Source organism: Diceros bicornis, chromosome 5, assembly GCF_020826845.1.
Source record: "Diceros bicornis minor isolate mBicDic1 chromosome 5, mDicBic1.mat.cur, whole genome shotgun sequence".
NCBI classification, from domain to species: domain Eukaryota; kingdom Metazoa; phylum Chordata; class Mammalia; order Perissodactyla; family Rhinocerotidae; genus Diceros; species Diceros bicornis.
This window is the reverse complement of record NC_080744.1, coordinates 81095968-81120200: the sequence shown is the minus strand read 5'-3', so window position 1 is coordinate 81120200 and position 24233 is coordinate 81095968. Positions and strand designations below refer to the sequence as shown.

At 40.5% G+C, this 24233-nt stretch overlaps 1 protein-coding gene across 2 annotated transcripts in view; it reads right to left on the bottom strand.

Annotated features, from left to right (window-relative positions):
- The window catches only part of CERS3 (ceramide synthase 3), a 108484-nt gene that overhangs the window by 24422 nt on the left and 59829 nt on the right, over window positions 1–24233 (bottom strand). For both annotated transcript variants that reach the window (XM_058542322.1, XM_058542323.1), the window contains exon 10: window positions 13658–13811. In XM_058542322.1, coding sequence (XP_058398305.1) covers window positions 13658–13811 — 154 coding nt within the window. The remainder of the gene's footprint in view (window positions 1–13657; window positions 13812–24233) is intronic.

The following is a 24233-nucleotide window of genomic DNA, read 5'->3' as shown; positions in this document are numbered from 1 at the left end:
GTCACTTCAACAAACTCTACAAATGTGGGGAAGAGTACAGCTATCTCTGCTTTTTAGAAAGCAGTCATCCATGTATGCTTATCTAGTGGTGGAGAAGACGCACACAGAACTGGTTTTCTCCACCTCATCTGGTGGCTTTCAACCTGAGAGGCGGAGTGAGTCACTTAGGTTGGGGGAAGAAGAGGACTGTTAAAAATTCCAATTTCTGGGTCCCATTCCCCATGGATTCTGATTTAATTGGTCTGAGTTAGGACCTGGGCATGAGTTTTTTTTTTTTTTTTTAAAGATCCACAGGCCATTCTAGTCCACAGTAGTCACCATAGCCAGTATGTAACAAGGTGATCTGAAATAAAAAGTGGGACTCCTGGGAGATCGTGTTCTGGGTGCGAGCAGTATACCTTATTCTGTGTTAGCCTTAAATATGATTACAATCCTCCCTTGATTAAAATATATATAAGGCGGGCCGGCCTCGTGGCTTAGCGGTTAAGTGCGTGCGCTCCGCTACTGGCGGCACGGGTTCAGATCCCAGGCACGCACCGACGCACCACTTCTCCAGCCATGCTGAGGCCACATCCCACATACAGCAACTAGAAGGACGTGGAACTATGACATACAACTATCTACTGGGGCTTTGGCAGCGGGGGGAATTGAGGAGGATTGGCAATAGATGTTAGCTCAGGGCTGGTCTTCCTCAGCAAAAAGAGGAGGATTAGCACGGATGTTAGCTCAGGGCAGATCTTCCTCACACACACACAAATATATATATATATATATATATATATATATATATATGGCAAAATGATCATGACTTTTTCATGAGCTGGCTTAAGTAGAATACTCCTGAATTCCTTTAATAGGCCTTTTAGACACAAGGTCCTCAGAAATGTTTATGTACCTGTCACCAAATGTCATATTATCCCATTCTTAAATGAAAGGTTCAAATGATAAGCTGATTAAGCAAAATGAAGTAACATGAAGGAATGTAACTTTCGACAAAATTCACCACCTTCACCAGACAATCCCCAAATGGAATAAATGTGGGTTGGCCCATGTGAAAAAGACTTAGAAGTTTTAATCAATTTCAAGCTCAATATGAATTAACAGCATAATGTAACTACCAGCAACTCAGTACAAAACTAGGCTATACCATCAGAAGCAGAGTTTTCACAAAAAGAGACATCAGACCTTCCTGATTTTCTATGAGTCAGACCTTATCTGGAAATCTGTGTTCATTTAAAGGAGAAGCTGGATAAAATAAAACAAGAGAGTGATCAGGTGAAAAGATTCAAAGCATGCCTCACAAGGTATAGTTAAAAAGAATTAGAAGTGTTTAGCCTGCAGAAACAGAGCCATAGCAGTGGTAGTAAGGCATGATGTTGGTATCTAAGGGTTACCATGTGGTCCCATGTCACTCTGTACAGCCCTCCATAACTGAGACATTGTCAAGATCACTTTCGAGGAATGCAGTAAGAAGTCTGTCATTAAAAACACTTTAAGCACCTAAGTTTGCAAATGATTTACTTGAGGACTTCTGGCTTTGAAGAACAATGGTAGTCTGATTCCAAATTTCCCCCTCACTCTCTCAAAATAAGTATAGAATCAACATAGACACATGCCTTTAATTTTCCTGGGAAACCAAGAACACTGTTTAAATTATTTATAAGAAGAAGAAAGAAATGTACAAATCCCAATGAGCTCTCACAGCCCTCTAGCTTGTGGCTGGGAAATGGGGAAAGGGAAGTTGGAAAAATGAGCAGGGTGGGAGTACAGAACTTAGAAGCAGCACAGATAATATCACCCCTAGAAAGGAAAGGGAAACCATAAATGCACAGGCTGGGAGATGGTAGTTCATAGCCCTTATTAAGGAGAAGGGGCTCCAAAGTGTGCAAGACAGGAAGTGTGTCAGCCTCAGAGAAGCAGAGCTTGTGGGGGAAAATCAGGTATATAGAGAAGAGGTGGTACACTTGGAGATGAGCAGTGAAGAGAAATAAGGAAATAAGAGAAGAAAATGAAGAATTCTGTAGAAAAGAAAGAGAAACAAGACAATGGGCTGGCTTAAAGACAGCAGTTATCCCTAGAATCGTATCATCCTCCCTTGATCACCAACTGAGAAGCTTTCATGAGTGGAAAGAGCAGTGGGTACAGCCAGCATGTTATAATTGAGTATAACATCAGGGACCCCACGGGAACAGATCACACATGAGAATATCCCCAACCCTGTCCCATATGCAGCAGAACAGAAGTAGAATTGTTACTCTAGAGCCAGGAGCTACAACATCAAGTGTGGTAGCCACTCACCACATGTGCCTTTTGAGCACTTGAAATGTGGTCAGTCCAAATTGAGATATGCTGTAAGTGTCAAATCTACACTGGATTTCAAGGACTTAGTATGAAAAAAATAACGAAAAATATCTCATTAACAACTTTTTGTGTTGATTGCTAAATCACTATATTAGCCTTAAATATGATTATGATCCTCCCCTGATTAAAATACATACCAGAAAAAAAAGAAATATCTGGCAAAATTGAAATAAGATAATATTTTGCTTATATCATGTTAAATATATTATTAAAAGTAATTTCATGTTTCTTATTATTTTTAAATGCTACTACTAGATAACTTAAAATTATATTTGTAGTTCACATTATATTTTAATTGGACAGCATTGGCCTAGAGGGAAAAATCAGGAATAAAGAAGGAACAACCTAATGGTTACACTTGCTTGAAAAATGAAACAGGCTGTCTCAGGAAGCATATTAACTATCGTTATTTAGAAAATAAGATATTGTGACTTCTCCTTCTGGCCATGATGGAAAAACAGGGACTAGATTATCCTAGCATGCTAAACAACTAGAAAACTGGATAAAATACATGAAAAAATAGTTTTTAGACACTGTTCAATAAGCAGTTCAGGTCCATGATCCCCAAGAAAAGGGAAATGAAGGCGGGGGTGGGGGGCGCTTCAACCGCCCCAGCTCACCACCTAGAGGAAGTTTCTAAGCTGATGCAGAGCAAAGAACCCAAAGGGAGCTCAGTGGTGCCAGTGAGTTGAAGGAACAGAAATTGGAGTTCACCAAAGCCAAGGAGGCCAGAATGTGTAGGGCAGAATGCTGGAGAGAAGGGAGCTGCACAGAGAGAGAGCTCTAGACATCTGTAGTGGCGTCCCGTTCAGTCTTTGGCTGAGTACTGACCTGTGCATGTGTGGGAGGAAAACACCTGAGGCCAGGCAAAGAGCTGACAAAACACTCCCTGGAGCTCGTACTGGGTTGGCAATTGGTTGTCTTCTCACCAGCCAGAGTGGAAAGAACTCGTAGTATACAGGCAGCAAGGAGAATACTAAGAAGGACTCCACTTAATAGCCATAGATTAAAGGCTCATCTTCTTTTTTTTTTTTTAGCCCTGAGCTAACATCCATGCCAATCCTCCTCTTTTTGCTGAGGAAGACTGGCCCTGGGCTAACATCTGTGCCTATCTTCCTCCACTTTATATGGGATGCCGCCACAGCATGGCCTGACAAGTGGTGCATCAGTGCGCACCCGGGATCCGAACCCGGCTGCCAGCAGCGGAGTGCACGCACTTAACCACTACGCCACCAGGCTGGCCCTAAAGGCTCACCTTCTGGTCTCATCTTAACAAAGCTTAAAAGCAGGGCTTGAAAGGATCAAACTCATCACAAGCAACTTAATTGCATATAAAACCAAAATACACTATTTTTACCACATACAAAAACACTATTTAAAGGAATACAACAAAAGCTAGCATCCAACAATGTAAAATTCAAAATGTGTGGCATCCAATCAAAAATTACCAGGTTTGCAAAGAAGTTGGAAAATATGGCACATAACCAGAGAAAATCCAGTTAATAGAAACAGACCCAGGAATATCAGAGATGATGGAATTAGCAGACATAGATGTTTAAAATAGCTATTATAAATACGCTCCATATATTCAAAGAGGTAGAGAAAAACATGAATATAATGAGAGAAGAGAGGAAGATATAAAAAAGACCAAATGTAATTTATAGAGATGAAAAATACAATATCTGAAATAAAAAAAAAATTCAGTAGATGGGATTAACTTCTGATTAGACACTACAAAAGAAAAGATCAAAAATCTTGAAGACACAGCAATAGAAATTATTCAAAATGAAGCATAGAGGAGAAATAAAAAGAGTGAAAATGAATAGAGCATCAATGACTTGTGGGCCAATGAAGTGGTAATTGAAATCCCAGAAGAAGAGAGCAGAGAAGGGAAGATGGAAGAAATTTTTAAAAATTTGTTGAAATCTGAATTCAATGAAAACTACAAACTCACAGATTTGCAAAGCTCAACAAACTCCAAGCAGAATAAATATAAAGGAAATCACATCAAGACACATTATAATCAAATTTCTGAAAACCAGTGCTAGAGAAAAGTCTCAAAAGCAGCCCGAAGAAAAAAAACACATATATTTAGAGTAGCAAACAGAAGAGATAATAGACCTCTCACCAGAAAGTATGTAAGCCAGAAGACAATGGAGTCCTTAAAGTAATGAAAGAAAGAAAAAAGGAAAGAAAAAACCCACAGTATCCTAAACTCAGCAAAAATAACTTTTTTAAGTGAAAGGAAAAATAAAGATTTTTTCAGACAAAAAAAACAAAACAAAACTGAGAGCATTAATCACCAGCAGATCTGCACTGAAAAAAATGAGTGTCCTCATGAGGGAAAAAGGACAGAAAAAAAATTGATACCTGATGGATACTTGTATTTATGCAAAGGAATGAAAAGAACCAGAAATGGTAAATATGTAGGGAAATGTAAAAGACATTGAAATTTTTTTATCATTTTAGAAAATAATTGAATGTTTAAAGCAAAAAAACACAATATAATATGGTGTTTATAATATGTATAACTAACATTTATATGCAAATTTATATTTTCATATATAAACATATAATATATTATATATAATTAAAATGCATGACAACGATAACACAAAGGACAGGAGTAAATAAATAAATACACAAAGCAATAAAATGAAGCCTTTGAAACATCTATAAACAATACTGTTTCTGTGCTTGGGGAAGAAAACATGATTTACCCCTACAGAGAAGGAAATGGACATATGTACAGATAGGCTATGATTCTCAACCTGGGTGATTATTCCCCTCAGGGAACATTTGGCAGCATCTGGAGACATTTTTGGTTGTCACAACTAGGGGTGAGAGTGCTACTAGCATCTGGTGAGTAGAGGCCACGGATGCTGCTAAACTCCTACAATGCACAGGACAGCCCCCACAACAAAGAATTCTCCAACCCAAAATGTCAGTAGAGCTACTGCTGAGAAACCCTGAGACAGAGGCAGGCCTGCTGATTTCAAGGATGCCTCCAGAACTCATATCACTCATAGGGAAGAGAGGTGAGCCTGACCTCCAGAACCTCCTGTGGAGGCTGGGGGCCAGGGAGGCTGCCTTCTCCACTGGTGATTGAGAGCAAGCAGATGAGGCATTCAGAATCACCAGATCTGCCACCTCTGATGTTTGGCTCCCAACACCTCTCCGAAACCTCTTGGAAAGGCCCAGCCTGATTCCAAACCCCGTCATAGGGCAGCATCCAGGGGCTCAGGCAACTGCAGCCTACCCACCCCTTCCCACTCTAGAAGCCTCTAAGTGGCAGGTTTTCTCACCAGGCACCTCAGCAAAGTCTTTCAGTGTCTCCTGGGTGGGCTAGGGCACAGTTACCTATGTTCCACAGGTCAAAAAGGACTTACAGCATGAGAGAAAGAAGAGTCTTTGGAGTGAGGGGAGAATAGGAAAAAATAACTAGAATTGAGACTGATTCAGAAACCATGGAATGTCTAGTTCAGTGGTTATAACACCACAAATTTCTCACAGTTTAGAGAGTAATTTCATTTATATCTTGGTATTTTATCCTTACCACAACCCTGTAAGGAAGGTGGAGCAGTTATCAACTCCAATGAGAAAACACAGGGTAAAAAAATAAACAAAGGACTTCTCCAAGGCCTCACTTCTAAGTGTTTGGGAACCCACGCCCTCTGATTCCTAGTCTGCCTCCCTACAGAGGGTAAATGCAGTCCTTTTCGTGGAGACTGGTGTTAGGTTTGGGGTAGGGCAGGCAGAGATGGGGGGCCACATGGACACTGTGGTGCACAGCCCAGAAGCCCCTTCAGGACTGAGGCTCTAATCCTCCAGCTGTGGGAGGCTCACAGCTGTGTCCCCCTCTGGTATTATCCCTGGCTGAAGGGAGCCACCTTGCCCAGAGTTACGCCCCCTCTCCAGAGGGCAGCCTACATCTAGTGACAGGTTAATGTCAAGGTACAGAGGTCCAGCCGCTTTGCCTTAAGTGGTACATCTCTGAAGGGCCACCCAGCTCTAGAGCTCTCTACGAGGTTGGCTGAGGCCTTTGTTGCAACTGCATTACAGTTCAACTTCTCCCTCTGCCTGGTCCAGCTCCCTTCACTCCCTCATAGGTGTGGAACGTCATAGTACCCCCGAAATCCTCCTGCATATGCACACACGCGCGCACACACACACACACACACAAATACTTGCAACTGATATGAGGAAGAAACAATGGCTACAGAAAGTGAGCAAGGTTGGCTTCAGGTCTCCTCTATGCCTTCACTGAGTTTTACCCTCCCCCATTACTCTCTTTTTCTGGACAGCCAAATCCTGGGGCCTTCCCAGAGCTGAACTGTCTTCACATTCTTCACACTATCTTGCACTCAGATAAGTGGGTAAAGGAGATTTTTGGGGGTGCAGGTAGATTTAGAGGCTTCTACCAAATCATGATACAAGTAGTTACCCATTGTGGCTACTACGTAGGACCAGCTCTGACCTTAGCCTACACCCCAGTTGTGGCCAGGTCTCAGTGGAGGGCTCTAGAGACTGGGTCAGTCGGCCCAACCCAGTCAAATGAGTGAGAATAGCCAATCCCATTCCTTGGAAAGACATGACCAAGGTTTCCTGGTTTACACTGAAAATATTACAGAAGCATACATATAGGACCCAAGTTGCTTGGAGCAACATTGAGTCTGAAGCCTGACTGAAATGACAAATCTTAGGGCACGCGTGCCGAATGGGCTGCATAGCAAGGCAGAGAGTACTCATGCCCAGTGCTGCTCTCTTTAGGATTTCCTGAGTCTGTTACACGTGGCAAGGAGATACCACTTGCAGAAAATAGCCCCATTGGGAGTCTAGAGTTCCATGATGACATACGTGCTATTACCAAAACAGAACATGAATAAAGCCATCTGCATCGTAAATCATTCAGGCACTGAAGCCCATATGATAAATCAAAATGAAAAGTTTTAAAAACTAGTTTATTTTACCCATATCTACAACTGAATTAGTTTTCAGGAATAAGGTTTCTTTTGTGTTATATAAAGCTCTATTCTGAGACTTATGTGGTCGGGGTGAGGAGGTGGCCACAGGAGGGGGGAGCCACGGAAAATCAGGGAGATTAACGGGGACACTCTCCTCTCACACCTGCTTGCACCAATCTTTCTGGCCCAAGAGCCCATTCATAAAACTTTCATATACTGGTGTGAATGTGTAGGTTTGTTAACAAGCCATGAATTGTGCTTATCCCCTTGTCTAGGCTGATACAGAAATAGAAACTCAAGTTCCATGTAAGACATCTGTGTGTACGTTTGTTTACGTGCGTGTATGTGTGTGTCTGTTTCTCTACTAATAAAATGAAGAATATGTGTTTCTTTCAGGAATGTATAAAACTTCATTCCATTTTTGTGAAATGATTTTTAAAATCATGGATACAAGAGATGTCAGAGTTGTTTTGTTTTTGTTTTTGTGTTTTGGTGAGGAACATCAGCCCTGAGCTAACATCTGCCAATCCTCCTCTTTTTGCTGAGGAAGACTGGCCCTGGGCTAACATCCATGCCCATCTTCCTCCACTTTATATGAGACGCCTGCCACAGCATGGCCTGACAAGCGGTGTGTCAGTGTGCGCCCAGGATCCAAACTGGCGAACTCTGGGCAGCTGCAGCGAAGCGTGCGCACTTAACCACTTGCGCCACTGGGCTGGCTCCCAGAGTTTTTTTTTATCTCTTTTTATTCGGACCTTCCCCCATGCCTCATCCTCCTTTTCAAGTTCAGCAAGATATGATCAGTGGCTTTGGGGGAACATCAGGGTCGACATTTGGGACAGAAGAAAGGCAGGATTTGAGAACTCGATACTATCCTCAAAAATGCTTACATTGGACAGCTCTCATTTGAACAAGTTCCTTCGTTTTACAGTGGCTTTGCTTGACTTCCTATGGATCAAATGACTTGAGTAGTCTGGTACCTCCAAAGAACTAGTATTTTAAAAACCATTGTTAGAAAACACGTATGGCACGACATTTAAGAGTATGCACAAAGGGAGATAATAAGTGATAAATTAAGTATGGAAAATCATTGTATAATTAAATAGTTCATGGGCAATTGCAGGGAAGTGAGGTTCCCCGTTTTTAAACAGACACCTAGCAGCTGAAATCTCCTTGAGGTAACAATCCACATTCAGCTGCTGGCATCCAGCTGCTTTCTGTGTCTAGTTCCAAAGAAACAGAGGGTGTATTGAAGAAAACTGAAACAATATCTTGTTTTACTTATTTAAAAATCCTAATATAACCTTTCTCCATCAGAGGTCAATTTGCCTGGAATTAAGAGCTGAAAAGACATGCTGTTGTCATCAGCAGCAGAAAGAGGTGTTGCAGCATCTGGATGTGTGCAATCACAATGACTATCCTAACAGAAAGAAGAAATAGTTTAGAAAAAAGCAATAGAAGAATTTCCAAATAGCTTGGAAGAAGATATTGAAAACCCCAGTATAAGAAAATGCCTGGATAATGTTATCTTGGTGTAGAAAGGAGCTATTTGACTGAAAAGGTCACTGTGTGGGTTCCAGTCCTGATTCACACAGCCTTAGGAAGGCTGTTTCTCCCTCTGGGCCTCCGTTTCCCCATTTGGCAGGTGAACTCCTCCTTTCGGTTCCGTGTTGCTTCCATCTCAGACTGTGAATGTGAGGTGGGGTCTTCTCCCAAGCATTCATCTTGGTGCCCTTGTTGAGCCTGTGGGTCTATTATAGAGGCCTCCTAGCCTAGGGCAAAGCAACAGCAAATCGGCTGGGGGCAGAGAGCTGTGAAGAGGCTGGTTTACTCGTGGCTCTGTCTCTTCCTCATGACATGTTTTCTTTCTTCTATTATCTTAAAACCATGCAGATGGCTGTCTATTCTACTTTGACTTATTTAAACAACTCTACCCTTTCAGGTTTATAAAAACTCAGGTTTATAATTGCTTTAAGCCAGAAAAATCCTCTAGTGGGCATACCCTTAATGAGATTTTCTAAAGAGTGACGGCTATGAAGAGCTGGAATTCATTGATGACTCGCACAGCAATGATAACAAAGATAACTCAGCAAAGTCAATGATAAGATGATGAAGTTTGTGAGAACTGAGCATAAGCCACACTAAATATGTATACGTGTGTATGTGTGTACACAGAGAAACACATATAAACACATACACATGAAATATGTCTTTCTCACGTTCTGAGGACATATGTTCACAGTAGAGGATGACTGGGGAGGCAGAAGAGCACAGCATTAGCAACATGGGCTCTCAAGTCTCAGGCTTCATGGGCGTGAATCCCCACTCCTGTGTGACGTGGGGCAAGTAATGTACCTTCTCACTCACCTTCATTCTCTTCCTCTACAAAGTAGAGACCACAATTTTATGTGGCTGTGAGTGGTAAACTGCAACACAGTAGTAAGGATTTGAGGAAAGGGTCATGTGTCCTGGCAGACATTTAGCAGTCTCTTCTAGTTCTAAAATTATAGGGGATTCTTTATTTTGAGGCTGAGCTGAATGTATAGTGTGGAAGAATATTAAAATTTGAAACTCTTTAAGCCAAGCAACTTTGCACAGTTATTTTTGTTATCATTACAAGGTTACAAATTCTGTTGTTTCTTGAACAGATTGTTAATCTAGTGAATCTGTAAAAATATTCAAATATATGGAAATATAAACTGATAGCATTTCTATACTACCCTATTTCAACCATCAGTCTTTGTGGTATCTCTATGAAGTCTCGTTCAGCAAGGGGTTCAACACTCATATTCACTATTACCTACTAACAAGAGAGACTTGGGGGCTTCTCAGACATTACAGATTTTGTATTTCTTCCCTAACACGCTGACATCTGAGAGAGTGTGTCAAAAAGGATCATCCAGAATGTGAGTCATGAAAGTCAACGGGCAGAAGACAGCTTAGAAAACTGTCCCTGGAGCCCTTGGCTGCAAGTCAAGGACTCTGATGCCTGACCTCAGCTGCAGCACGGTCTAAGGGAAAACAAGAGAGGCCTTGATGGGGAGCTGACTGCCAGGCCACTGGGAACACACAAGCTCTCTGTGATTTGGCACAAAGAACCTTGGTAAATAATAATAACGACAACGATAATGGCAGCTAACTTTTATCCTATGTTTACTATGTGCCAGAAACTGTTCTAAGGGTTTTCTCCAATAAGGCCGGTACTAATAACATCACCTCCATTTACAGATGAGGAAATAGGGGCAATGAATAGAAGTAATATGCCCAAGGTCATACAGCCAGTCAGTGGGAGAGTGTAGTCGGAATCCACACAGAGGCTGGACTCTTAGCTATTACCCTAACTGCTTTACTCAGAAGTGATTTGGGATTACTAAATAATTACAAAACATTTCCTTACGCTTTTAAAAAATTCAAAATAAGTTAAAGGATTTGTGCTGTGTTTTAGCCTATTATCTTGATTACTCAATTTGTTTATGTCCTCACTATTTTTTATTCTATACAAGTATTTTAAATTAATTTCTTCCCTGAATTCGAATAAAGGATAATTAGAAAAGGCGAAGTATTACAAGTTAAGAGATTCCTTTCTATCCTTGGCTTTGCCATAAAATTGTGTGAATTTGGTTTAGGCCTCAGTCTCCTCATGTTTATTAGAGGGTTCCTTCTTTAACTAAAATAGCTCAGCGCATGTAAAATGTCATTCTGTGAACTTAAGACACACTGCCTGTCGAGTGCAGATGGCTGGGGCAGGTTGCCAAGGGGCTAGTTTCTCCATCCTGGCTTTAGTGACTGCATGCTGCAGCCCCTCCCTCCATGTCTTGGCTATGTACCAGTCTAAGATGTCACAGAGAATGCTTGAGTTGGCCAGGACCCAGTATGATATTTAGAAAGAAGAAAATAAAAGCTTAAGGATGATCAAGTTCTCTTAACTAATATTAAACAAAAGCATGCTATGCTCTTTCTAATTCCCTCTGAAAGCAGTTCTCATGTTTGCAAAGAGAATGACAGGATGAATGTGTCAGCCCGTCACACTTCTCGACGTGATGTGTGGGCTGGTAGTTCCATGCAAATTCATGGAGACCATAAAAAAGATTAATAAATTACTTTGTAACTTTCCACCCAAAATGGAGGGTTTTTCCCCCCAAATTATTTATTCATTTGCATATTCAAAATTACTTGTTAAAAGGGCTACCTGACATAAGGAACTTGAAGGGACAAATGCTCAATCTGTTATAAGATTTAAAAGAAATTTTTAGAGGCCTATGAACTTCTGCAATCCCATTTTTTAAATATCCAAGCATTAGTCTCCTTAGTAACAATCAAGGTGTGTATTAAATGCTAAAGATTTATTAAATAGAGTTGAAAACTGACTTGTTAGTTGTTCCTCTAAGAATCTCAACTCCTGCCTCTATCCCTCTCCTCCCCTCTGCAATGCAACCATGCCTTCAAATAGCATTCTTTAAAAGCAGGCTTTATGGCTTTGGAGGAATAAGCTGATTTCACAGCCAGCTTTGCCACTGCTGTGGAAAACAGAGTGCACATGCAAGCCAGCTGCAGTCACACGAACTGCAAGGACTGGGGCTGCGGGGCCTCCACTACTGCTGTCAAATTGCAATTGGAAACAGCTTTTCCAAAGTACAGCATGAGAAATCAGGAATTCCTGTCCACAGCTCCCCAACTCACTGGGTTTTTAATCAGGCCTGGCACAACCCATTAGAGATTAGAAATACAAAAATTACGATGAAACTAAACAAGAGTATCTTCTGGTTTCCAAGTTTTGTTCTTCCTGGATCCCTTCCAGGCCTGTAACTATTGTCACTCACCAGTCAATAATGAACAGTTTCTGCCTAGGGATAGGAGCTCCAGGAAGGCTTGACCCAAAGGCACGCCAGGTTCAGGTCAGCGCCCTCCTTCACCCCAACCCCTGGATGTGCAGATTATCTAAACACTCAAATTCCTAAACTTATCTCAGTTCTTTCAACTTTATTCGTCACTTAAGAGATAAAATAACTTTTGCAGAGATCATAGAAAAACTATTTAGAACATTAATGAACCAGAGACATTCAATGAAAGTTTTCTTCTTGGCACTCCAACTTTAAGGGAGAGTCCACTCTCAAGAAAACTAGCTCGAGTCAGTAATTTTGTTTAAAAAAACAGAACAACTTTCAGGATTTGTTTTGAGATTAATCTAAATGTAGTCCAATTTCCTATATCTCTGTCTGGATCTAGAAGGTAAGAGATGGTAGAAAACCCAGAGGTCAATTATTGAAATGTCCCTTTCATTTGTCAGCTCTTCAGCGATCTTTGAGACACATTTACTAAAGTAGGAAAATGAATTAATCAGAGAATTGATCAAAAAATGAGCTTATCAGATAAATTACCATATACCTGTTATATACAAGTCACTCATTCTGATGATGATATAATGCTGTGTTAGACATGGATGGTAACACCTGAAAATGGGCCAGCTGTAACTTTCACATTGAAAGATCCTTAATTAAAACTCCCTTAGATGCACGATTTCCATACAAAGGTGCTATGATCTGATTTTTTTTTACTTGTTTTAAAGGCTCAAGTCAAATTCCGTCTACTCAATGAAACTGTCCCTGGTCCCCTTGAGTCAATTAATTTCTCTTTTATCTTTTTTTCCATAGCAAGTTTCTGCGATCTCTCTTTAGCACAGCACATTCTGTACAACAGAGGTAGTTGCAAGTAGGTGAATATAGATGGTGGACTGTTTCCCCAAAGGTAGTGATTTTCTTATTCGTTTCTTATTCATTTCTGCAGCCCTCCCCTCCCCTGTTCTGGAATTAAAGCCCAGAAATGAAGTCAAAACAACACAAAAATGTCTAAAATGTATTATTGATTTGTTATTTTTTAGGGAAGAAGTTTTCAGGAAAAAAGTATTGGCAAATGATGGACAATATTTCCGAGTAGGAGAAAAGTCAGAGGAAGAGCACTATGTACAAATTGGATGCTCAGCAAAGCTAAACATAAGGCTTTGAAATATTACTCAGCTATCACCAATATGCTTATCCCAAACTAGAGCAAATTTAGACTCATTAGGACACTCTTTAAAAAGCAGCAATTTTTGGATAAAAATTTCTTAAAAATAACTTGTCCTCTAATAAAAGCAATTTCATAAAAGCACCTTAGAGATCCACTTAATGAAAAATCTAATTACATTTTAGAGAAATTTTTATCAATAATGATCAAACCAAGGAAAAAAAGAATTCTGGTTAACCATAAATTAACTAGAATGTTCCATAGTCTGGGCTCACCTTCAAGCTGGCAATGATGTCTTGTTAAGGCAGTAAGACTTGGACAGCTCTTACCTTCAAGAACATACATCTTATGAGCATCTTCAGGATGAAGTAACTCCAGTAAAGGTGAAGGATTTGCAGGACCATGAGCTGGAGGTTGAGGAAGATGTATGAAAAGAAAGGCTCGAGGTAGTGCATAGGCAGAATCAGCGTGCAATATAAAATCCTGGAAAACCAAACGGAGGGGAGTATTTCCTTACAGCCAAAGTACTTGTGAATTTTCAGCGAGAAAACAAATACTTTTTTCTCCCAAGGCATACAACATTTATTTCATTTCTAATGATGTTCAGGAAATTCTCAAGAGAAAACAATATGATAATATTGCCTTTTATGTCATTATTGGCACGTCACAAAAAAATACAGTCTGCCTCCTGGGAGAAAAGTTAAAGCAAATGGAATTTTTATTGCCACACTGCCTGCACTGTAATGTCTCTGTACCTCGGTTTCCTCTTTGCAAACAGAAGAGCATACACTAACACTACACACCCACCCAGGGGGAGGCAGTGGAGATGTGCAGAACAAATGAGATAACACATGTTTACACGCCGTTATTATTGCCTTAAGACACAATTTCATTTACTTGGCATCAAAGGTGAATGGGGAATTCTACAAAAATAAAATTTCCAGATAAAAGAGGCTTTTAAAGAAGCAAAAATTCCATTATTACTCCCACTTCCACTTATAAAGTGAATTGCATACTTTACTAATTTCCTAAACAGACTCCTGGACACAATCTGAACTGCTCTCAATGACTCAGGATGCACAGTGCCTTCAGATACTATTGCAGTATGAAGGGCTATCTGTTCCCTTCCCAAACTTCATACACTACTATAATTTTAGAGTTCTTGGATAGGTCTGTGTATAAGTATATTATTCCAATTACAAAAATAATTTATTCATATAAAATTTGAAAAATAAGGAAAAGAAAGAAAATTGTCCATCATACCATCACTTTAAACAAATAATATTGTAACTTTTGTGTATTTTCTTCCAGTTTTTTCCTATACACATTTATTTTAATTTTATTTTTTAAATTAACATACAGTAAAATTGACTTTTTTAGGAAAAAGTACAATTTCTATGAAGTGGTTGAACATTTTCTACAATCAGTGCAACTAATTGGGATATTTGATCCATTTCTCTGCCCATTCTTCCATTTGCCAGTAACTACAAAATAAAGTTTTATTTTACTGGTTTTTCAAAGAAAAAAAATTGTTTCCTCTACAGCTTTATGAATTACAATACATGTATAGGTTTGTGTAACCACTACCACCATTGGGATACAGAAGAGTTCCATCATCCCAAAAAACCCCCTTGTGCTATCCCTTTATAGTCACACCCTCCCCCACGCCTAACACTTGGCAACCACTTACCTGCTCTCCATTCCTTTAATTTTGTCTTTTCAAGAAGGACATATAGGGCCGGCCCCGTGGCTTAGCGGTTAAGTGCGCGCGCTCCGCCACTGGTGGCCCAGGGTGCGGATCCCCCGCGTGCACTGATGCGCCGCTTCTCCGGCCATGCTGAGGCCGCGTCCCACATACAGCAACTAGAAGGATGTGCAACTATGACATACAACTATCTACTGGGGCTTTGGGGAAAAAAAGGAGGAGGATTGGCAATAGATATTAGCTCAGAGCCAGTCTTCCTCAGCAAAAAGAGGAGGATGAGAGTGGATATTAGCTCAGGGCTGATCTTCCTCACCAAAAAAAAAGAAGGACATATAAATGGAACCATAGCGTGTGTCAGCTTTTGAGACTGCCTTCCTTCATTCAGCATAGTGCCTTTGAGATTCACCAAGTTGTTGTGGGTATTAATAGCATGCTCCTTTTTATCACTGAGTGGTATTCCATCGTACAGATGTACCTCAGTTTATCTATTCACCCACTGAAGAGCATTTGGGCTGTTTCCAGGTTTTGACATTTATAGATAGAACTGCTATAAACGTTCATGTACAGGTTTTTGTGTGAACATAAGTTTTCACTTCTCAAGGGTAAAGGCATGGGGTGGAACTGTTGCTTATCAAGTGGTAAGCTTACATTTAACTTTATGAGAAACTGAAAACCTGTTTTCCAGAGTAGCTGTATTGCATTCCCACCAACTTGGCATTGCCCTATAGAGATTTTTGCCACTGTAGTAAAAGCAGCACTTGTGGGATTTTATGTTCAATTCTATTTAGCTTTAAATCAAAAACATTTTACACCACTTGGACAATTTGGTGTATACAGTCTTTCCCCAATTGAAGGTTACTTCTTTAGAAGTGTATATTCCTAAATATGATATTATTGTTTCAAGTTGTACATTAAAAGTATATAAATTCAAGGTGTATATTAAAAGCTATTAAAACTTTGCCAAATTATTTTCCAAAATTATAACAATTTATAAGGCCACAAGCAATTTATGAAAGAAGTATTTCATTGAATCTCCAACCAGTATCAGGTAGCTTTAAAATCTGCTAATTTAAAAAACAAAATAATTTCAAATTGCATTATTTGCAGTGCTTTGACAGGCCCTATGTCTGCTTAGTTGCTGTATTTCCTCTTTTGTGAGTTATCACTCAAGATTTTTGTCTATTCAAAAAACAATTATATAAACTCTGAACTCTATATAATAAAGATAATGGCCATTATCCATTTTACTTATGCAAATATTTTTTAGAAACTTTGGAATTACAGAAAAATATAAAGAGGTTAAATAAAAATCACCTAAAATCTCACAACTCACGGGAAACCCAGTACATTTTGGTGAACATAATTCAAGACCTCTCTCCTAAAATACATTCTTTAAGGTCTTTTTTTTTTTTTGTCCATTCCCCATCACATGATTTTATATAACAGGGATCACACTAAGCATGTGATTTTGTACCCTGCTTTTTTCACTCAATAATGTGTTACAGAGAGCTTTCCATGTCAATGAACCTATCTATACAGCAGGAGTCAGCAAACTTTTTTGTAAAGGGACAGATGGTACATATTTCAAGCCTCTGGGCCATTCAGTCTCTATTGCAACAACTCCACTCTGCCTTGTAGTGTGAAAGCAGCCATAGACAATACATCAATTGATGGGTATGGCTGTGTGCCAATAAAACTTTATTAACGCAAACAGTCAGTGGGCTGGATATGGCCTATGAGTCATAGTTGGCCAACCCCTACCATATACCATCCCAATAGCTGCACAGAAATTCATTTTATAGATATCATAACTTATTTCCCTTATTGATAGACATTTGTTTCCCAAATTTTCATTACATTACAAAGAACACTCTGAGAATTACTTGTAAAGACATTTTGATAGAATCATTTGATTATTTCCTGAGAATAGCTAAAATCCTGAATCAAAGAGTATACTTATTTTTCATTTTGGAGCAATATACGAAACTGCTTTCCAGTAAGACTGTACTAGTTCATTGTCTTGCAGCCAGTGTACGAGAACACTTGCTCCTCAGATCTTGACCAACATTATATTTTCTAAGTCTCTGTCTAAAACATTGCACTGCTGATATTTACATTTTTATTTCTTATGAAGTTAATATATATAGAATTGGTTATTTTGATTTATACTTTGTGAACTGCTTGTTCACGGTATCTGTGCATTTTTCTATTGAGGTGTTTACTTTTATTATTGCCTCACAAGTGCTCTTCATATATTAAGGATTTGAACATAATTTTTTATCGTCTTAAATATCATCACATAGTCTGATTCAACCTTGTTTATGATTCTTTTCGGCAAATCAATTTTTAAAATATTTTTGTAATCAAATTTATCAATTGTTTCTTTTATATCTAGCTTATATGTTATGCTTTAAAAGACATTTCTCACCCCCATTATTATAAAACATATTTTCCTAAAGTCCTGGCTCTATGTAGCCTTGAGTCACTTCTTTGTGCATTTTCTGAATTGTAAAATGAAAGCGATGAGTATTCATTCAATAAACATTTATTGAGCACCTACCAAAGTGCTACCTGGCACTTCATAGGAGCCAGGAATATAGCAATGAATAAAATGGACCAAAATCCCTGAACTAGCTTACATTTTGGTGCCCAGGGATTAAGGGAAATAATATATGTAAAGCCTATTTGCATTCGGATTTGCTGAGTCTTCAAGCAATTGTGTGCCGTATTCTGTACTCTCTCAGCCTAGAATGCTCGCCCCTTTTTCAGTTGAAACTTTTTTCATCCGTCAAAGCGTGGGCTCTCTGCAGCAAAAGTCTCCATGCTACTCTGATCACCTCTGAATTTATAACTTTCCTCTAGGCTCCCCACTACCAACTTCTTTAGAGCATTTGGCCTGATTTCAACCTCCCTTGCAGTAATAGTTGCTTGTATGAGTTGACTCCTCACTAGCTGGCAAGCTTTCCAAAGGCAGAGGCCATGACGTCTTCAACTTCATCTCTGTATCCTTCCTTTACCTGGGCCAGGCCCTTGCCCCTTCCTCAGTCCCCTACTGGGAATTTGCCAAGGTCAAAATTAAGAAAGGAATCTACTTACAAATATCTCCTTTACTCATTCTACCAAAGAATACGGATAATTACCTAAACATGTAATTACTCATTGTGATCCATGCAAAGAAAGAAAGAAAAGGACAGGGACATATTGCAGAGTCCTTACTGAACTAATATTTCCCTGTTCCCTCTAGTTGAAGGGAAGACACAGAAAAGAGGCTTCCAGGTGGAGGGAACTACATGTATAAAGGCCCTCAGGTGGGAGGCATCATGGAAAATTCAAGGGCTAAGAGAAGACCAGTGTGGCTTAACGGAGAGAAGTGACGGGGAAGAACGGTATAAGATGAAGCAGGAGAGGTGAATGGAGCCATCTCATGTTGGCCTTGCAAGTCAAGGTCAGGGGCATGGTTTTCATTGTAAGAGCTTTGGAAGGCTCTGCCGGTTAGAAAGGGGAGTGACAGACTTGGCCCAGAATCATCAGATCTGGGTTCCAGAGCTGAGGCCACTATTGTCTTGCCTCATAACCTGCACAAGTCTCTGAGCCTCACATTCCTTGGACAGGGTGTAACTAACCCTACCCGTCTGACTGGGAGGCTCCAGGGGGACATACAGCTAGCTTTGCAAACTGTAGAGTCTTAGAAATGGAAGAGACTGGCATTAACATGCAAATGCCTTCAGAGAGAGCTCAGCCACTACAGAGAGGAGAGGTCAATGGCATGGGCTCTGGAGCCTGCTAGATTCGGATCAGGGCTCCTCTGTGATCTTCAGCAAGTTACTCAACCTCCTGGGCTCCAGTTTCTTCTGTAAAATGAAAACACCACCACTCACCTCATCAGGTTGTTATGAGGATTAAATGAGTTGACAAATGGAAAGAGTTCAGCATACAGTAAGCACACAAAAGATGGTAGTTATAACTATTACTATTACTACCACTCTGAGGACTGCTTTTCCACCACCACTCCTTTTCCTCCGCAGAGGGCTCACATCAATAGTACAGTTAGAGCAACACCCAGGATAGAGTGCTGCTGAACCAGCTGGAATTTCTGCTGAGGGGAGAGGAGGAGGGACCTGCTTTGGAGAGGGAGAGCAGGCCCAGGAGCAGTGGGGACTCTGTGCTGACTGAGCGTTCTCTGCGGGAAGACAGAGGGGACTGGAGGCCCAGGAAGTGGAGAGGAGTTCAGAAGGGAGTGGCGGTTGTAGCCCTGGAGACAGCAGGTTGTGGGGCTGCAGTTACATTTTCAGGACCTCTTTCTATCGGTCTCAGTATCCTCACTAAAGGAAGGTCCACTCTCTCAGTCTCACTTTCTTCTCCTCCTTTGCTAAAAGAAGAATAGGAAGAAGAAAAAAATAAACACATCTGCCCTTCCCAGTTTTGTCCCTAACACCTGTGCCTCATGTGTGCAGGCACACACATGAACACACAAACACTTGCACAGTTATCTCACAGGCTGAATGGAATTTCCCTTTTTACACAGAATGCCAAGAGACTCCTGACTCCTCAGTTCCCAGAACCGCTCTGCTCCGTCCGCTGGCCTTGAATCTCTCCGGATGACACACTACTACTGTGCATGTGCATTGCAAAGCTCTGCCTTTTCCCTGTCTTCAGTTTTGTTTCCCATCTTCACTCTTTCAATCACTAGAGCTTAGATGGTTTGAAAAAATCCCATTGTGAGCATAAATAGTAGTTGGTTTTGCTGGGCTAGATAAGGTAGCCACCAGAAAGTTGTATTTTTCTAAAGAAAGTTGAAAGTTAAAGGTCTTTTTTTCTTGCTAATTGCAGGTGTGAGCAGTAAGCCTTTTCAGGATAGCAAATTCTGGCTCTACAGGTGAGTAACTGCCTACTTTATATTTCAGAGATGTCTTATATTTCAAAGTGACTGTGTAGGTGAAGAAAACAATAAATGCTTAGGGATAGCAAATGATGCCTGCTCTTAATCATCCAATTTAGTAATTTGATTTAAAACATATCTGTTCTGTATTTCAAATGCCCTGTTTCTAGTCTTAGTTCTTTCACAACTAGTTGTGTGATCCTGGAAATACCTTAACTCTTCACCTAAAAAATAAATAGAGGTCTAAGTGCTTCAACAATGTCAATGACATGAAAGACAAAGAAGAGGTAAGGAGCTGTTCCAGATGAATGACAACTGAATGCAATATGTGATACTGGCCCAGATCCAGTAGTGAAGGGGAAAAGCAATAAAAGCCATTATTGGATCAATTGACAAAATTGGAATATGGATGGTAGATTGCTACATTTCCTGAAATTGATAACTATACTACTATTCTGTAAAAACAAATGTCTTTGTTCTTAGGAAATACACACTGAAGTATTTAGGACTAAAAGGATATGTTGTTTGCAACTTTCAAATGGTTCATAAAAAAATGTATGTGTGTGTGTGCATTGAGAGAGAGAGAGAAAAAGAATGACAAAGTAGATGGGGGAAATGCTAACTGGTCAATCTGGGTAAAAGGTGTATGTAAGAGTTCTCAGTAATACACTTGAAATTATCCTGTAAGCTTGAAATTACTTCAAATAAATAAATGAATAAAGGGGTTGGACTAAATTATGAATAAGGTCCCTTATTCTAAAATTCTATGGTTCAAAGAAGGGCGATTGTTGTAGCTGTCCTTTATAAATTTATAAGCAGCAAAGGAAGTGCTAAGTGTGTGGGGTGCAAGGGAAGGACCCCTCTGAAGGCACCCTGTTGAGCGAGACCTTGAACATATGCAAGGAAATTCATTGTCTCCCATCATGGGGAGTCCAACTGGAAAGTCTAGTTCTGAGACACACATCTGCAGCAGTGGCTCAAAGGAGCAGCCCCAGTTTCAAGAGAGCCATTCTCGCATTGCACAAAGCCCCTCCTTTCCTCTGGTGGCTGCACAAAAGGCATTGCCCCCAAGAGGGCATGGAAACTGACCGTGGCACCATTAGACTCATGATCTACCCTCAACTTATCATTCAGCACAGAGGCCCCAGGTCTTTTGAGGATAGAAAGGTTGTCTAGAAATCTTGAGAGAAAGAACTGGAGTTGTACATTACACTCAGCTTTCTCTGTATCTCGCTAGCCTCAAGCATACTTGCTTTCCTCTGAGTTTCCTTTTGTTTAGGTACAACTGTGGCCCCTCTTCTCCTGGCCTCCTGCTCTTTCCTGGGATCTTATTTAGTCGATTCTCAGTCAGTGTCAGCGGGAGTTAATTACATTGATTTTCTAAACATTGTTACAGGAACAGACAAATGTCAAGCTTACAGGAACAAACACCCCAGTCAGCTTTCTCCCACTCAACCCTTAGTCTCACCACAAAATGTGCAATAAAAGCAGTTGGGAAGAACAGAGCAACTAGATTGTAAATTGCCTCCCACAGTACCTCTAAAGTGTCTGCATTTTGAAATAGATCTATTATTTGCATGTTGTTTGGTCCATAGTAAATTCCCAACAAATCTGGACTCATAAAATATCCTTGAAAAATGAGTCTGCAGAGTTACAAGTTTTAGACTGATGGTTGGAGCCAGGCTAACAAGGAATTGACTTTTCCTCTTTGGCACCACCAGATGATTGTGTAATACATTCAAGCTGATGGGAAGACTATTTAAGCTAGAGCAATACACTGCAACTGATCCTTTCAAAAACCATTGAAAATCCATCTCCCAAACTTCCAATAGCTTAGTGAGGTTTTCCTCAACCTTCCAGTGAGGATCAGTCAACGTCAGTACAGAAAAGTTTTTACCAGCAAAGATTTTTTACAGTCAAGTCTGTTAATACTGGTTTATTTGCAATCCAAGTCCCTGAAGACAGCAAACAGTGGTATTGGCTGCCCTCTGTAGCCAGGCTGGTGAATTCAGTGAAATATCAAGACCAAGAAAATGCCAAATGCATGTAACTAATTCTCCTTGAAATCCAGAAATGCTGGCAAGAGAATGAAACTCTTAACTCTAGGATTTTTAAAGTCGAGGGTGTATGGGAAAGTAACACACCAACTCCACTTCACTCAACCCCAACATGATGTTTGATTGTTTGCTGGGCAAGAGGAAGCTTGCTTGTTGGCTTTGGGACATCACAGAGAAAGTCTGAGGTGAATGTCCTTCATTGCTAAATCAAAAGTCAACCATAGCAGCAATACTCAAAAGCTTCTCAGAGAGTTTCCCAGATGGAGAGCTTCCATGGTGTGTGCTTTTAAAATATGTCCACAAATTCTTTGAAACTACTCCCATCAAGAAATGGAATCTAATTTTCCTTCCCTCAGATCTAAGCTGGCCTTAGTGATCCGGATCCAGTGAAGAAAATGAGGTTGGAAGTGACATGACATGACTTCTAAAGCTAGGTTATAAAAGGAGATAGATACAGCATCTGCCTCTCTCTGTCTCACGCTGCTTACCCTTGAAATCCAGCTGCCATGCTATGAGGAGGTCAGGCCAATGGAGGGGCCATGTGTAGGTATTCCAGCTGACAGGCCCAGCTGAAGTCTCAACCAACAATCAGCATTAACCAGCTGATTTTATATGTATTACCTCAACCACATGAGTGAGAAAGCCTTCCAGAAAATTCCAACTCTAGCTACCATCTGACTGTAACCACATGAGTAAAAACCATCTAGCTGAGGCCAGTCAACTCACAGAACCACAAGAGATAATAAAATAAATGTTATTGTTTCAAGAGAGAGGTCTGCAAACTATGGCCTGGTGGTAAAATCTGGCCTGCAACCCATTTTTCTACAGCCTGTGAGCTAAGCTGATTTTGGTACATTTTTAAAGGGTTGAAAAAGAAACAAAACAAAACGAAGGAAAATATGCAACAGAGACCACATGTGGTCCTCGAAGCCTAAAATAGTTATTTTGTGGCCCTTTACAGAAAAAATTTGCTCACCCCTGCCTTAAGCCACTAAGATTTCAGAAGGTTCATTATGCAGCTACAGATAACTGGAACATAGTAAGCAGTGTTGATGGGCAAATGCTAGGTTTAGAGGGCCACGAAAGTCACACTGAAAAGCCACAATTCAACTGTTATCTGCAAGTCAACACTTATCCTACCAATAACTGCTGTCGTACAGCATTCAAATTTCACAAACACATTTGCTCAGCCAAAGCAAAAGTGAAGGTAATGTGATTCATCAAGCAAGAAGAGTATCTTAAACATGTATCTTAGATTTGATTCCAGATTAAACTCCAAATTCTGAGAGACTCAATAATTTTAGTAATAATAGCTGGCATTTACTGAGTCCTTACCATGTGCCAGACATTGTTGTAAGCTATTTTATAGGTATTACTTCCGTAAGCCTCCTAACAACCCTTATTTCCACTTTACAGATGAGAAAACTGAGGCACAGAGAAATGATCCAGCCTGTCCAAGATCACACAGGTAGTAAGAGTGGAGCCAGGATTTGAGTCCAGGACTGACTTGCATCCATGAACTTAACCACTGCACTTTGCTGCTCCTCTCCAGAAAATATCTAATCAAGACACCCAGTCCTGGTTTGTTTTTTTTTGTTTGTTTGTTTTTTTTGAGGAAGATCAGCCTTGAACTAACATCCATGCTAATCCTCCTCTTTTTGCTGAGGAAGACCAGCTCTGAGCTAACATCTATTGCCAATCCTCCTCCTTTTTTTCCCTCAAAGCCCCAGTAGATAGTTGTATGTCATAGTTGCACATCCTTCTAGTTGCTGTATGTGGGATGTGGCCTCAGCATGGCTGGAAAAGCGGTGCGTCGGTGCACACCAGGGGTCTGAACCTGGGCCGCCAGTAGCGGAGCACGCGCACTTAACCACTAAGCCACGGGGCCGGACCCCAGTCCTGGTTTAAAGAATGCAGCTGGCTTCCATAGGGAGGGCAGCACCCTTGGACCTATCTGACCAGACTTCCCTGGGTGCTAGTCAAGGGTGCTGTCTATCCAGTAAGAATCAGGCCTGGGACCTGGGTCTCCATCTCTTTCTCCTGGAACCTAGGATCTTTAATAGCTCTAATTTTTCTAGACTAGCTCCAAACTACGGTTGGTTATAAGCTGTTCCTTCCAAACCATCAAAGTCTTCCTCACATTTTTCCTCTGGTTTCTCTCAATCAACACATGGAAAATTATGCTTGCCAAAGGAATGACTGTCAGGGGAGACACAATATACGTTCTTCATTGCCAGCCCTTGGCTAAACAAAATCAACAGACT